Below are 14,583 nucleotides of genomic sequence, written 5' to 3'. Positions count from 1 at the left end.
TAGCTGCTCCGTGACCCGAGGGAGGGTCACTATGAGTCAGAATCAACTCATAGGCAGTGGTTTCTTTTTTGGTCATGTGGGGTTGTTTTGAAAGGGGGAGTATTTCTAGAAGCAAACTACTAAATATACCTTTCTCCTGTGGAGCAGCTGGTGGGTTCAAAATGCTGACTCCATCAGCAGTGGGGCAATTCTGACCACTATGCCATTATTACAACCCAGCTCACGGAGGCTCTTCCTTCTCGCTGCCCCTCTACTGTACCGAGCACGGTGTCCTTCTCCAGGGACTGCTCCTTCTGAGGAACAACAATTCCAAACCTGTGAGATGCAGTCTTGCCAGTATCACTTCTATGGAGCACTCTGGCAGTACTTCTGCCAAGTATGTTTATTATAAAATATTTATTATGTTTTATTATTAAACATACAAGAAGTATGTTTATTCTTTAGGAAGGTCACAGTAGACCCACTGCTCTTGGCCATAACGCCGAGGGATCTAGGACCAAATTCTAGAAAGACTAGACTCAGTTTAAGTCATAGAAGTCTCAAGAATGGCATTCTCTTCCCAGCAATGCTGCCCAGAGAGGCCTATCTGCGCGAGGCACACAGTCCACAGGCTCTCGGAGCCTCAGAAGGACTTTTTCTTTCCTTTTCCTTTTGGAGACTCTTCTTTTTTTTTTTGAAGCTATGTTCACAGATAGTGGTCATATAGTAAATAAATAAGAGTCAAAAGAAAACGGACTTAAATCAGAGAGTAGGGAAACTACCCAATTCTAGCCATGTTGCCCTACCTCTTCAGAAAAAAAAACCCAGCAAAATCATTACTGACTCTCTGGTGGCCTAGTGGTAAGGAGCTGAGCTGCCAACCCAAAGGCACCCTGTCCGAATCATCAGCTGCACAGCGGGAGAAAGACGGGCCATCTCCTCCCGTGTGGTTTACAGCCGCTGAAAACCCACCAGAGGGGCAGCTGAGACTTAGTTCCAAATCGATGGCACGTAAAAGCGAGAAGATTTACACACAAAGGAGTTCCAGGGGTGAGGAGCTACTCTGTCAACCCAAAGGCAGGTGGTTTGAACTCAAAGCTGTTTCAAGAGAGAACAGCAGGCCATCTCCTCCCAGGCGAGTCAGAGCCTCTGAAAATCCCTGGGAGGGTCGGCCGAGTCTGAGTTGGTTCCAACTCGACAGCCTGGCTGAGTAGGCAGTATTCCTGTGTAGCAGGTGTGTACTGTCAAGTAGGAACTGACCCATAGCTGATCCTCCGGTATGTTCAAATCCATACTGGCTCCAATGGCAGAGCGGATAAATGCACTTACAGCCAGGGGCATGAGTGCAGGCGGCTGTCTACTGGGGAATTCCCAGCCACAACAGTCCTTTACGTTCTTTCAGTCAATGTTTACAAATCATACTGGTTTTCATTCAGCTATTCACAGACACTTTGTTTTGTAACATTTATTGAAACTGCTTAATAATTAGTTACAATGTCCAATAAACTCCTTACTGCATATTTGCCATTCCCCTCACCCAATTTACCTATTTACTAACTTTCACTCTCCTCTCCCTCTTCTCCCATGCCTGGCAACCAACATGCAACAATCCTACACAGAAAGTGTGCTCTGGGGGCCGGGTGGGCGGTGGTGGGAGGGAGCCAATGAACTTGGCTGATCATCCCTATCACGGCCCTGAGGATATGCAAAAAGCAAAATAATTTTTCTTCATTTCAAGAAAAGCTTCCTGCCCAAACACGCCCGCTGGTAAAGGACACAGAGACATCTGTGAGCCGAGCACAAAGCCACTAGGAAACTCCTAACTTCCCTGGCCCGTTCACCTGGCCTGAATAGGCACAGTCGAAAGCCTGTTTCAGAGTCTTACATAAGACAGTTAGGCAGAGTTTAATCCAAATGTAGAAAATAAGGATGAAAACAGTCTTGTTTTGTTGAGGCAAGGAGAAATATTTGTCTTGTCAAATGTCCTGAGAGAAAATATTTGCAACTTATGAAACTAATAAAGGACTTACATACAGAATATATAAAGACATCATACCACAACCAACCAAAAATATTCGAGCAAAAGACTGGAAAAAATAATTCATTGAATAAAAACATCTGATGAAATGATGTTCCACATCCTAAATCATAAGGGATGAGTGACAAAAACCACGCAGGCTACCACGAAACCCCAAGGTCACTGCGGTCCAGTCTGAGCTGGCACGGTGACCTACACTGGGCTTCCAGGGCTGTAAACCTCTATGGGAGGAAAACATTTCATCCTTCTCTCCTGGAGCACCCGGTGAATTTGAATTACAGGCCTTTAGGTTAGCGGTCCAACATGTATTATGCCACACAGGCTCCTTTTCCAAACTGGCCTGGTTTTCAATCTGTCTTTTTTATTATTACCATTTTAAGAGAGAATATTTTAAGGGTATCCTACTATACATCCCAACGATGGCTATAATTAAAAAGACAGATAATGTCAAGTCCTTTGGGAAGTTTGAGAGGTTCTTAAAAAGTTAAGCATATGCATTGAAAACCAAGGAACTCATGCAATATTATTCAAAATGGAGGACACTATGCTGAGTGAAATATCGCAGTCACAAAAGGACAAATACTGTATGGTGCCACTGTTGTAGAATAGGGCTGACATTAAGGTGGGGGTAAGACTGTGAAAAACTGGATAAATTATAGTGCCTTGAAGCCGATGAGGGAGAGAACAGTTTAAAAGTAATATATTTTAGGGCATTATGATTATCATAAGAGTTCAGAATGAGGTTTGCAGAGTGGAGTATACTCGGGGTGGGGGGATTGTATACCAATGAAGGAGTTTTTCTTTTGCTTTTCAAGAAGAGCGAACTGGAGGTGGGGGTGGGGTGGGCGGGGAGAAAAGTGCAACAATGAATGAACGGAAATCCAAAATCTCTATAAATGTTCACTGAAATTAATAAAAAAAAAGTTAAGCATGAATTTATCATAAGTTCTAGCAAAAATAAATTTAGGCAGAAATATATTCAAGAGATATTAAAACATCTATTTCCTAAAAACTTGCATACAAACTGCAGCATTACTCAAAACAGTCGAAATCTGAAAACAGTACACTCATTAATTCATTAACACCACACACACTTACAATTAAACAAGATGATACATCCATACAATGTAATACAATGGAAAAAAGGGGAAAAAACCCTCATACATATTAGAGCACTGATGAACCTCAGAAACATTATGATAGCTGAAAGAAGTCACAGACTGGAAGCAACATACAACCTTGATGATTTCATTTACATGAAGTATACAGGAAAGATAAAATTATACAGTGTGGAAACTCAGTGATTATCAGGAGCAAGGAAAGGACCAACGGAGCTCCAGAGGCCTATCAGTTAAGAATCTGCGCTGCAATCCCAAAGGAACGTGGTTTGAATCCACCACAGGCTATGAGGGAGGATGGACAATCTCCTCCCTTACAATTAACTACCTCTGAAAACTTGCTAGAGGGTCAGCTATGGATCAGTTCCTACTTGAAGCCACACAACAAAAGGTGGGACTGAAAGGTAACCACAAATGAGGATGTAAGAAAATTGAAGTGAGAATGAAAGAACTGCACTAAATCAGGGCTGTGCTGGCTGTGGCATCTGCACTCACAATGTATGAACTTCATGGCATGTAAGTTATATCTAAATAAAGCATTTTTCAATGCAATTACTAAACACGCACACACTCCAGAGAAAACTAAAAGGTATATAAAAAAAAGGAATATAAACATTTTATGACTCCTCTGTAAAAAACAAAAAAATTAACATACTACTATAAATAGCTGTGGAATAAAAAAATAAATAATATTTGACGTAACTAAAACAAGGAGAGAGGATCTATAAAACTGATTATTTTTTATCTTCAATAGTGGGAAGCCAAAAGATAATGGTGAAAATTGATAAATGAAGAAACAACAGAACAAGTATGTTTTTAGAGGCAAAGAAATAATAAATAGTAGAAGAACTGAAGTGGTTCAAATTGCAAAGCTCAAGTCTGAATGTGACTGGTTTGAGAAAAAGCGGCAAGCAGCACAAAGCTGACGTAGTTACCAGGAGGCTTCATCCACTAGAGGGCCTACAGACACCACTGTACACACCTCGGTCCACAAAGGGTGAGCCAAAATCAGTCCTGAGAGAAGAAACCATTTAAAAAAAGACCTTGTATAAAGGCTCAAAGTGGGGTTCTGGTCAACTTACTAGGAAAAAAGGTGATTCTGCACTTGCTGGATTTAAAAGCAAAGAAAAAGCATCAGGAGGTAGGGGTGGGGGTGAAAAAATGACTATAAACTCGAAAAAGAACAGATAGGAAACATTTTACTTCTCAGTCAGCCCAACTGAGAAAAAATTCTCTAACTCTGCAATTATAGTCTAGGCAGAACTGATAGTAAATGTAGCAAAATAATAAAGCTGTTGTCAGAGGCTAAGACTGCAATTTTTAAAAAAAAATTTTTAAGGATAACAAGGATTAGAGGAGTATTTTTCAAACTACGAGGTGCAATCCATTTGGGGGGTCCAGACAATCAATTTTGGTCAAATACCTACTGGTCATAAAGGAATAAAAAAGTCAACAGACTAAAATGAAGAGAAAATAACACTGTATAAGTTCATAGTAAGGGTTAAGGAACATTTGGAAAGGGCAGTTCTGAATTACATTTATGTGTGTGTGTGTGTGTCCCCTAGAGTACTGTTTCCTAGATGCCATAGTGCTTTTTAAGCTTGTTATTGTTGTGTATGGTCCAGTCAGAACCACTGTTGTTGTTGTTGCTGTTGTTGCTGTGTACCGTAGAGTTGGAACCGACCCATAGCTGATCCTCCAGCGTGTTTTCAGAGGCAGTTTATCGCACAGGAAGAAGATTGTCCATCCTTCTCCCACGGAGCAGCTGATGGCTTCAAACCGTGTACCTTCGGGACTGCAGCGTAGCTTCTAGCCACTAGGCCACCAGAACTCCCTAATTAGAACTGACCCCACAGAAGAACTCTTGGCAAGTTTTCAGAGGCAGTAAATCACACAGGAGGAGACTGTCCACCTTTCTCCTGTGGAGCAGCTGGTAGTTTGAACCCGTGCCTTCAGGATTGCAGCACAAGTTCTTACAACCAGGCTGTAAATCTTTAAGGAAGCCACAGAGTTCTATTACAGAGCAGCTGGCTTTCTGGCTAATGGCTCAGTACTTGAAAATATGTGTCACTAAATCTCACTTGTACCAAGTCCATCATATCCTAGTTATCAGCTGTGTTTATTTTCCTATCTGTTTATACAAGTTCTCATGTTAAAACGCTAGACAAAAGCTAGGAAAGTCTTCCAGGAAGCAACCTAATTTGAATGCTTTGAAATCACTCAATATAAAAAAATTAATAAAACTTACTACTATCAGGTCAAGTCCAAGTCTTAGCAACCTCCCCATAAGGTTTCCAAGGACGTAAACCTTTAAAGGAGAGGACCCATTCTTTTCCCTCAGAGTGGCAGGTGGTAGGAGCTCTGCTGGCCAAGGTTAGAGGTGTGCTGCTCACCCAAAGACTGGGCACCCTGCAAGTTCAGATACATCAGCTGCTGTGTCTGCCTTCCGGCCTGAGAAACTAGACAGAGGGTCACTGGGGGCAGAAGTAAGCAGATGTCTGAGTAAGTAAGTGAACGAGAGAGTGTCTGGTGGATTCGAACCACTCCCCTTTCAGTGAGCAGTCCAACAGGTCACACACTATACCATCAGGAATGACATCTTAATGAAATCCAAGTATATGAGATGCAGCAAAGCAAGTATAAAGAGTGGACAAAAGAGAGGCTTTCACTCTTACTGCTCTCAATGTCATGAACACCTGCTTCTCCCAAGGGGAAGGGAAAACAATACCAAAGCTACAAACTATGTGTGTTGCTTTATGAGCATCGATTATTCAAGAACAGGAGAAGTGGTATTTCTATAATTTCTGTAATCTTTGTATCAGAAAACTGCAGAGTGGGTGTTTGCCTTAAATGACAATAAAATGCTTTACATTAAGTTTCCCATTTCCCCACTTCAGCTATGTTACTGTGACTCATTCAGAGCCTCCTAGACTGAGCATCAGTTCAGAGCATGTTCACCGCATCTCGCCAATTACAGCTGCGCAGCCGTACATTCCATACATGTCAGTTTGCCCAGAACTGTGTTAGCATAATTATTAGCATCCCTTTTCACTCTCAAAAATGCCCCAACCTGAATGGTTAATTATATGGCTAGCCTAATTACAGCAGACAGACAGCTATGGCACCAAGGGGTGGCAGGAGGCTAGCTGGAGGCCTCCCACCCCACCTTCCAGGAGCCTCCAAAAGCCATTTCAGAGTTGATCGCAACAAAGCAGGATGCCTGCTAAGCAGAACTAGGCCCCTTTCTAATCAGACTGCTGCTCCAACACCCCTCCTGCAGAGGAACCCTGGAGCTGATACGGGCAGACATTCTCCCATTCAAAAATATTACAAGCCCACAAAACAGCCCAGTCTTAATCAACACTTACAACACACAGACTGGGGTAAACACACACAAGCACACAGATCACACAGTCAGCCTTGAATCTTCAACTCTACACGGTTTCTACAGCTCAAAATGATGCCAGGCCTCAAGCATGTAGCCCCTGAAACTGATTCTTCTTTCTGTGAACTCAGCGATGTCAGTCTCCTCCATGTCCACACCAAGACAGCACTGGCCAGCACAGTGAAACGCTTGGGAAGACTATCAGCTGATCAGGAGCGAAGGCTGAGATGACCTTCCATAAGGCACAGTCTCTCCAAGGTCAAAAGGGGGGATTGCCTCCTTTCCTTGACAGATTTTAAATTCAAACATACTGCTGGGTACAGGATGAAGAGTCACTAAAACCATGAAAGACTGGCACCTCCATTCCATGTTAACAAATTTGTCTGTAATCCTTAACCAAGAGCTGTGAACTCCCACTTCATAGGTGAGTCTCACAAGATAAGATGGAAGAGTAGACACACACTCCCATGGACACACTTCTAACCCCAGTACAGAGGGAAGGAGGAGCCTGGTGATGCGGGGCTTCGGTGCTCACCAAAGGCTAGTGCTAATCCAGCAGCCACTCCTCAGGAGAAAGACATAATTTCCTCCGGTAAACATTTCCAATCTCAGAAACCCCATGAAGAGTCATCCTAAATTGGAATCGACCCCACAGCAGTGCATCTGGCTTCATAGGGAAGAAAGTGGCCTCAACTAAGGATCAGAAGACAAATTTCAGTTGCTAATCAGATACTATCTGGGACAAGTCAATTGACATGTGCTCGCCTCACTTTCTTTATTTTCCAAAGGGGCTGCTGTATTTGCTTCAAAAGGTGGTTGAGGATGAGATGAAATATTCACGCAAGTGCACCACAGCCATCAACAGAATACAGTTTTTATCTCTTTTAAAATCACCATCACATTCTGGCAAAACTCTTATGGGAAGCCAGCAAAAGAATAAAAAAAAATTTAAAAAAAAAAAAAAAAAAGACACACACAATTAAAATTCACCTTCACCCCCTTGCTGGTTCCTGGATCTGCGGAGCCAAACCACGCTGGGGAGATGTAAAGATCACAAGTTCCGCTTCTGCCCAGTTCCAGCTGTTCCGTGACTAGTGTTTCGCACTGATAAATGCCTCCCAAATCTCCCAGCTCAGAGTGAGAGTTCACAAGGTTAGGCACATTCATTAGCAGCACTCATTTGGATTCTGTATTCATCAAATCCAACAAGCAGCTATTCAATATTTGCCTATTTGCATTACTCTAAGATCTCTAACTCAAAGATCCAGCCAGAGAACAAAAGAAGCCCAAGAAAAATAAACTAAAATAAACCTGTCACCACCAGAATGGGCCTTAAAGTAAATTAGCAGCTTTAAACCGTGGCAAAGGGTCTGCACAGGCCTACAGCAGAGATAGAAGGAGCCAATGAAGGCGCAGGTTACAGAAGTGGGACTCGCTGGAAAAGAAAGGAAAAAGACAGTTCCGAGCAAAGCAACCACTTATGCTTTAACAAATTGCTCTCAACTCCTTTTCCTCAGCTCTTCATTGATCCATACGCCCCAGCAGAACACAATTTTATCTACAACTCTTTCAACTGCTCTTAAAAGCAATAAAACTATTCACATTTTACTTCACCTACCTCTATTTTCATGTATACAAAATTTTTAAAAAAGCAACTTTTTAAAATTAACTGCTTACGTGTATAAAATTATATTGAGAGACTGGGAATGTCCCCTTATATATTAAACATTAGAGGTGCAAAACACAGAACGAACAGAAAATGTCACTCCTTTCAAAGCAACACATAGACAGGGCTGCTGTTCTACCCTGGATGCCAGCAGAGTCACCTGGAAGGATTTCTAAGTATCTGAATGGTGACGTCCAGCCTAGGACCTACTCGGAATTCCTATGGGCTCATCTCCAAGGGTTGGGATTTTTTTCTGATGAATGGTCAGGATATAGAACTACTGAGAACGGCACAGATTTCACAGCTTACAGAGGCCTCCAGGGGAGACCAAAAACAAATAAGTGCAAAACAATTCTACGTTTGGCTTTAGCTTTCTTTGTTCTTTGGCTTTGGAGTAAATGACTATCTTTCAGAAGAACGTCTATACTGGGACAGTGTCAAGTCCACGAGTATTACTCTAGGCAGCAGTGTAGCCTTACACTCATCTCAATGGTGACAGTCATACTGGGAGATAATAGAGGTGAACATCACTGCTCTCCCTTCTTCTGCACGAGGAAGCTTAGCTTCAGCCTAGCACCAATCATGCTCTGAAGTGACTCAAGAGAATTGAGTAAATTGCCTCAAACTCAGAAAGTCCTCGGGTAAATGACAATCGGATAGGGAGAGATCCTAGTCTTTAAGAGCCGTTTCAAGACTTCTGATGAGATTAAACTGACTTATGGGAAAGGGGAACTGTCAACCCTACAGTTTAGAATTAGACACTTGATGATTCATGTCCCTTCAAGGAGCCTAACTAACGATGGTGAGTCCCTCGGAGATAAGCATTTGAATCTATGTCCAGAGGCTGCCCTTGCAAGCCTCAGACACTAGGTGACTTGAGCCCAAGCATTTCTCTAATGAGCCTTCAATATGGATTAAATCTCATCTCAACATCAAGAAAATAAAAATTTCCACCACTGGAACAATAGGCAGCCTCATAAGAGATGGAGAAAAGACTGAAGTTGTCAAACCACTTGAATTTACTTGACTCCACAATCAACATCTGTGGCAGCAGCCAAATCAAAAGACCTGCTGCACTGGGCAGATCTGCGGTCTTTAAAGAGCAGGAGTGACAGTTTAAAGTGCACCTGATCTAAGTCCCCATATTGCCAACTGTTTCCTCCTATGCACCTAAAAGTTGGACAATGAATACGGAAGAACAAAGATGAATCAATTTCTTTCGAGTGTGGTGTTGGCAAGGAGCCATGACTATTCTGTGCACTGCCAAGAGAACACACAAGTATGTCCTGGAAGAAGTGCAACCAGGGTACTCCTCAGAGGGAAGGACGGGGATGCTTCATCTCACACACTTGGACATGGTCTTGGGGGGAGGGGAGATACATCCTGGAAAGACAGAGGGTCAGAAAAAGAGAGGAAGACTCCTAACAAGACAGACTGCCACAGTGCCTCTGACACTGAGCTGGAGCATGCTAAGGGTGGTAAGGACGAAGCAGATGGAGCAAGGTTCAGATCTGCTGTTCACGGGGTCACTGTGAGGCACAGCTGACGGCCCCTAACAACAAGCACAACCACCCTAACTGCGACAGTCACATCTGTTCAAGGCTTCATACAGCAAAAGGAGAAAGAGTACATTAAAACCTGTATGAACAAGACAGGACGCCATGGTATGTGTCAAGTGCTTCATAGGAGATGGACTGATTCAGTGACTGGGATAATGGGGGGTAGGTGTGTCTGGGACAGTAAAGGGTAGAACAGGGGTCAGGGCTATCATACATTGGGTTGCCATGAGATGCAAGTGACTCGACGGCACATAACAACAACAACAAATGAATGTACACGCTGGATAATAAGTAAGGAGGACTGAAGAACTGATGCCTTTGAACTTTGATGCTGGGGAAAAATGCTGAGTAAATCATGGACTGACAAAACAGCAAGTGCATTTATCTTGAGATAAATGAAGCCAGAATGCTCCAGACGCAAGGGTGGTGAGATACACTTCGGGCGTGTTATGGGGAGAGGTCAATCTCTGGAGACAGACATCATACTTGGTATAGTAGCAGGTCAACGAAAACAAGGAAAATCCTGAACACGATGGACTGTCATCGTGGGTACAACCACGGGTTCAAGTCCAGCACCGACTGTGAGGATTATGTGTTACGACTATGCAGTGTTTTGCTCCGTCACACACAGGTTGCTAGGCGTCAGAGCCAACTGGATGGCACCTGAGCAGAGTAAGAAGCCAGATGAAGAACGTCCTGCAGGATGCAGTGGCAGGATGCAGTTCTGTTCTGACCCACAACAGGGCTGTGGCCTGTTCTAAACATCTTTCCACCTACTAGTCAAAGGCAGAAATTTTCTTTTTATTTGGCAAGAAACAAAAAAAGAACAAAACCCACACCACCCCCAATCCACTGCCACCAACTGACTCCGTCACAGTGGCCCACAGGACAAGAGCACACAACTGCCAGCAGGGAGAGCAATGAGTGTTCCCGAGAGCTACAACTGGAGGGAATCAGTTTTGAGTAGAAACTTGTCAGTTTTGATTGAAAAGAGTTATTTATAGTTTTATGCTTTCTCTTTTCTCTCAAAATAGAAATAAATTCTCAGTACAGATCCATTAACAGGGTGAAATTCTAGTAGCTCCTGGGAAACGTGCTGTACTCTGTTAACCTAAAGGTTGGCAGTTAGAACCCACTTGGTAGGAGAGAGACCTGGCAATGTGCTTCCACCAAGAACAACCTATGGCACAGTTCTAGTGTTACATATGGGATTCCTGAGAGCTGGGTTCAAACTCATTGGCATTGTGTTTTTTCCCCCGTTTGCTGATGTGTATACGGCCAACAATTTAAGTAGCTGCTGGGAACATACAGATTAAGAAGAAAGATTTGCATTCTTGGGGAATCTCAGTGTAATGGCAGACAGGTAGACAGAACCTGTGGAACTGTACTCCACTGGGATGGTGTGCAAAACATTGTGGGAACCCAGAGGAGGAAATATTCCCCCAAGGCAAGGGGCCCAGGGAGGACACTTCAGAGAGCAGGTGATACTTGACCTGACCTTCAAAGAATGGCAAATAGTAGTGACTCTAGCCAAACTGACTTCTAAAAAAAAAAAAAAAAAAAAAAAAAAATTACTTTTCAAAATCAAGTAACAGAGAGCTCCGGCGGCCTAGTGGTAAGAAGCTGAGCTGAAATCCCAAAGGTACCAGCTGCTCTGCAGAAGAAGGATGGGCAGTCTCCTCCCACTGATTATCTGCCTCTGAAAACCCGCTGGAGGGTCTGCTATGGGTTGGTTCCGACTCAGCAGTCCATACCGACAACTACAAACTTTACAGAAGCAGACAGTACATCTTCCTCCTGTGAAGAGGCTGGGGGGTTGCAACCACTAAGCTTTTTGTTAGTGAGCAATGCTTTAACCACTGTACCACCTGCGCTCCTCCTCTTGGACAAGGTTTTCCTAATTAAACCATACAGCTAAATTCCTCCAGGCTCCAGGGGAAAGAATGGAATTCTCTTATTCCAGATTACTGCAAGGACTCAAAAACTATATAGGCGGAGATCAAGTAACGTAGAACAAACAGAATTATAAGGCATCAGATCTTAAAGTTACAATATAGCCTGAAGAGGCAAACACAAAAGAATTAGGGTTTTACTGAGTGATTTTTCTCCCCTTATAATATCTAAAAAAAATTTTCTCCTCTTACAATATGTCAAAAATAAAAATACAATATTGAAATTACAAACACCATTTCAGTGAGACAAGTAAGCATTTTTAGAACTAAAAAATGTATTTCATCTCTATATCTAAGTTTTTACTGTTTAAAGAAGTCATACCCTTGTCCAAAATGTCATTTCAGGAAATATTCTTTATCATTTACATGTCTAGAAGACACACACGAGCGCGTGCACACACACACATGCATGCACGAGCACATTCCACTTAATTATCAACAGAAGATACCAACCTGGTTGTCCCGCGCTGGGAATCCATGATAACCTGGGGTCAGAGGCTCGTTCTAAGGGTAGAAGGGGGAAAAAAGTCATCAAAGAAGAGAAACTGAAAAGTATACTCAAAATCACCAAAACTTATCAGCAATAAATTCTTTCCCAGGTTCCACTGCTCTTTTACTCTTAACTACATATAATTCACAGTTCAGCCTCTAGAGACAAAAGAACAAAAACCAAACATCCGAAAAGCAGTATGTACATGGGAACACATCTCTTTGACACTCTTTTCCTCCCTGTGCAGCTAAAGCTGCTTCTTTCACAGGACAGCTCCATCACGACGCCATTGGGACTTGAGGCAGAAACTGCAGGGTCCTCACCTGCCTCACCACGAGCCACAAAAAGTCAGCAGCCCTTCTACACATGGGAACAAAAAAACACCCCACACGTTTCCAAATAACCACTGCAAAGACAAGTGATTACCATCTTAGGTGAGAGCTACCTCTTGACGAGAACGAGTCTCAAATATTCCCTCTCTCAATCTGCTTCCCTGCAGCTCTATTCAATCTAGATGAAACCAAAGAGAGAGAGACTTTCCCTTACCCATCTATTTCCTCAGATGAGCTCAAGTATATAGCATTACATACTTCCAACATGTATACACGTAAAGTTTATTTAGGTTATTCCTGCAGTTTATTGCATCCACTTTCTAAACAACATGCCTCCAGAAACTCTATGACAAATATCGATAGCTGCAGAGGGGCTTCATTCAGGCCTTTTGTTCATAGGGTTGCTATGAGTCACTCTGACTCGAAGGCAATCAACAACAACAATTCTAGTTAATCTTACTTTTGTAAAAGTGAGCAACATATTGAATGTCTGCTTTATTTTCACTTTAAATAAGATAAGAGGATAAGAATGATAGGTAATAAAAGTTACATAAACTCTAGTATAAACTTTAATATAAGGTCATACAATATGAGCACTGATTCATGGCTTACTCGCCAATCATTTAGTTAATATATACAGGATTTCTAATACTTTCAAAGTACTGTTAAAGGAGAGATAAGAATAAGAAGATGACAAAATAAGGCCCTTTCCTTCAAGGGAATTTTAAATAGAGGAAACATATGCACACAAAAAGTAAATGAAAACATTATGATGGTTTTATATTTTTTAATATGCTCAATAAAGCCATCTTAAAGAAATTCCTGATCTTTGTTAACTTCATTCCTACTAGCAAAATACTGTGTATTAGGAATTTTCATTGATGGGACTTCCAACTTTGACAATACAGTAAATTTCCACTTAATGGTATATGTGCTTTGAAGATTTTCTTGTCTTTTATAATCAAAACTTCCTCATAAACATTTCTTTTAAAAAAACAAAAGCCCACTGCATTGTTCATTCTAGTTTATGGGAATCCAGAATAATATATAACCTATGGTGAACACCCCAAAAATGTGTAAGTAAACAAGTGATGCTATTTTAAAAAAAATCAACAACAACAAAAAACTCCACACACACAAGAACAAACCATTTAGGAATTCAGCCAGTAATCCAGTTCGTAGGCAACTCAAATTCTCCTTTTCAAGTACCAAGTTCTTAATTTGGACATTTTAATATTTATAGTCTCCTCAAAGACAGTACACACCCAGACATGCCAGATTATTGCCTTCAAAATCAACAAAAATTATGAATGCCAAAACAATCTTGGGAAAAAACAAAGAACTCATACTTTCTAATTTCAAGCTAGCTACAATAACCTAGCGACTGAGATGCTGGCCTAAAGAAAGCTATACAGATAAATAAATGTGGGGGGAAATCCAGAAATTTTTTTTTTACAGTTATACACCATTGACTTTTCACAAGATGGTCAAGAATAGAGCAAAAAGGTAGTCTTTTCAAGAAATAGTGTTCAAATAATCAAAAGTCACATGCCAAATAATGAAGTTAGACCCCTACCTAAACATATTATAAAAATTACAGATCATAATCTGCTAAGATAGGGTAATTAATGGTAGGCACAGTTCAATGGTGATTTATAAAATATAATGAAAGGGAATGATTATATGAAACACAATGTATATGAACTTTGAAAGCAAATCAATCTAATTTATTTTTTTTTTAAATTACTGATCATAAATCTGTATGAAACTCTTAGAAGAAAATCCAGGGGGCATCTTCATGATCTTGAGTTCATGTCATTAAACTGTATACCAAAAGCAAATGAAACAAAAGAAAAGATTTACAGAAGTTAGACTTCAAAATTCGCTTTCGTGCTTTTAAAGGACAGCATGGTATAAGTCAAAATGCAATCCTTTACGAAGAAAAGTATTTTTCAAACCATCTCTCTGATAAAGGCCTTGTTGTTATGTGCCATCGAGTCGTTTCCGACTCATAGCGACCCTATGCACAACAGCTCTAAACCCTGCTCTATCCTGCGCCAACCG

The 14,583-nt window shown here is 41.6% G+C and overlaps 1 protein-coding gene across 1 annotated transcript in view; it reads right to left on the bottom strand.

Moving 5' to 3' along the window:
- Nucleotides 1-14,583, bottom strand: part of RBFOX2 (RNA binding protein, fox-1 homolog (C. elegans) 2) — a 379,765-nt gene that overhangs the window by 221,051 nt on the left and 144,131 nt on the right. Inside the window, 1 exon segment of the mRNA XM_006890161.1 lies at nucleotides 12,151-12,201. Within this exon segment, the coding sequence (XP_006890223.1) occupies nucleotides 12,151-12,201 (51 nt within the window).

Source organism: Elephantulus edwardii, unplaced genomic scaffold (assembly GCF_000299155.1).
Source record: "Elephantulus edwardii isolate Elephantulus edwardi_28Jun2011 unplaced genomic scaffold, EleEdw1.0 scaffold00086, whole genome shotgun sequence".
Lineage (NCBI taxonomy): Eukaryota > Metazoa > Chordata > Mammalia > Macroscelidea > Macroscelididae > Elephantulus > Elephantulus edwardii.
Note: the sequence above shows the minus strand (reverse complement) of the source record. Positions and strands in the feature narration are given on the sequence as shown.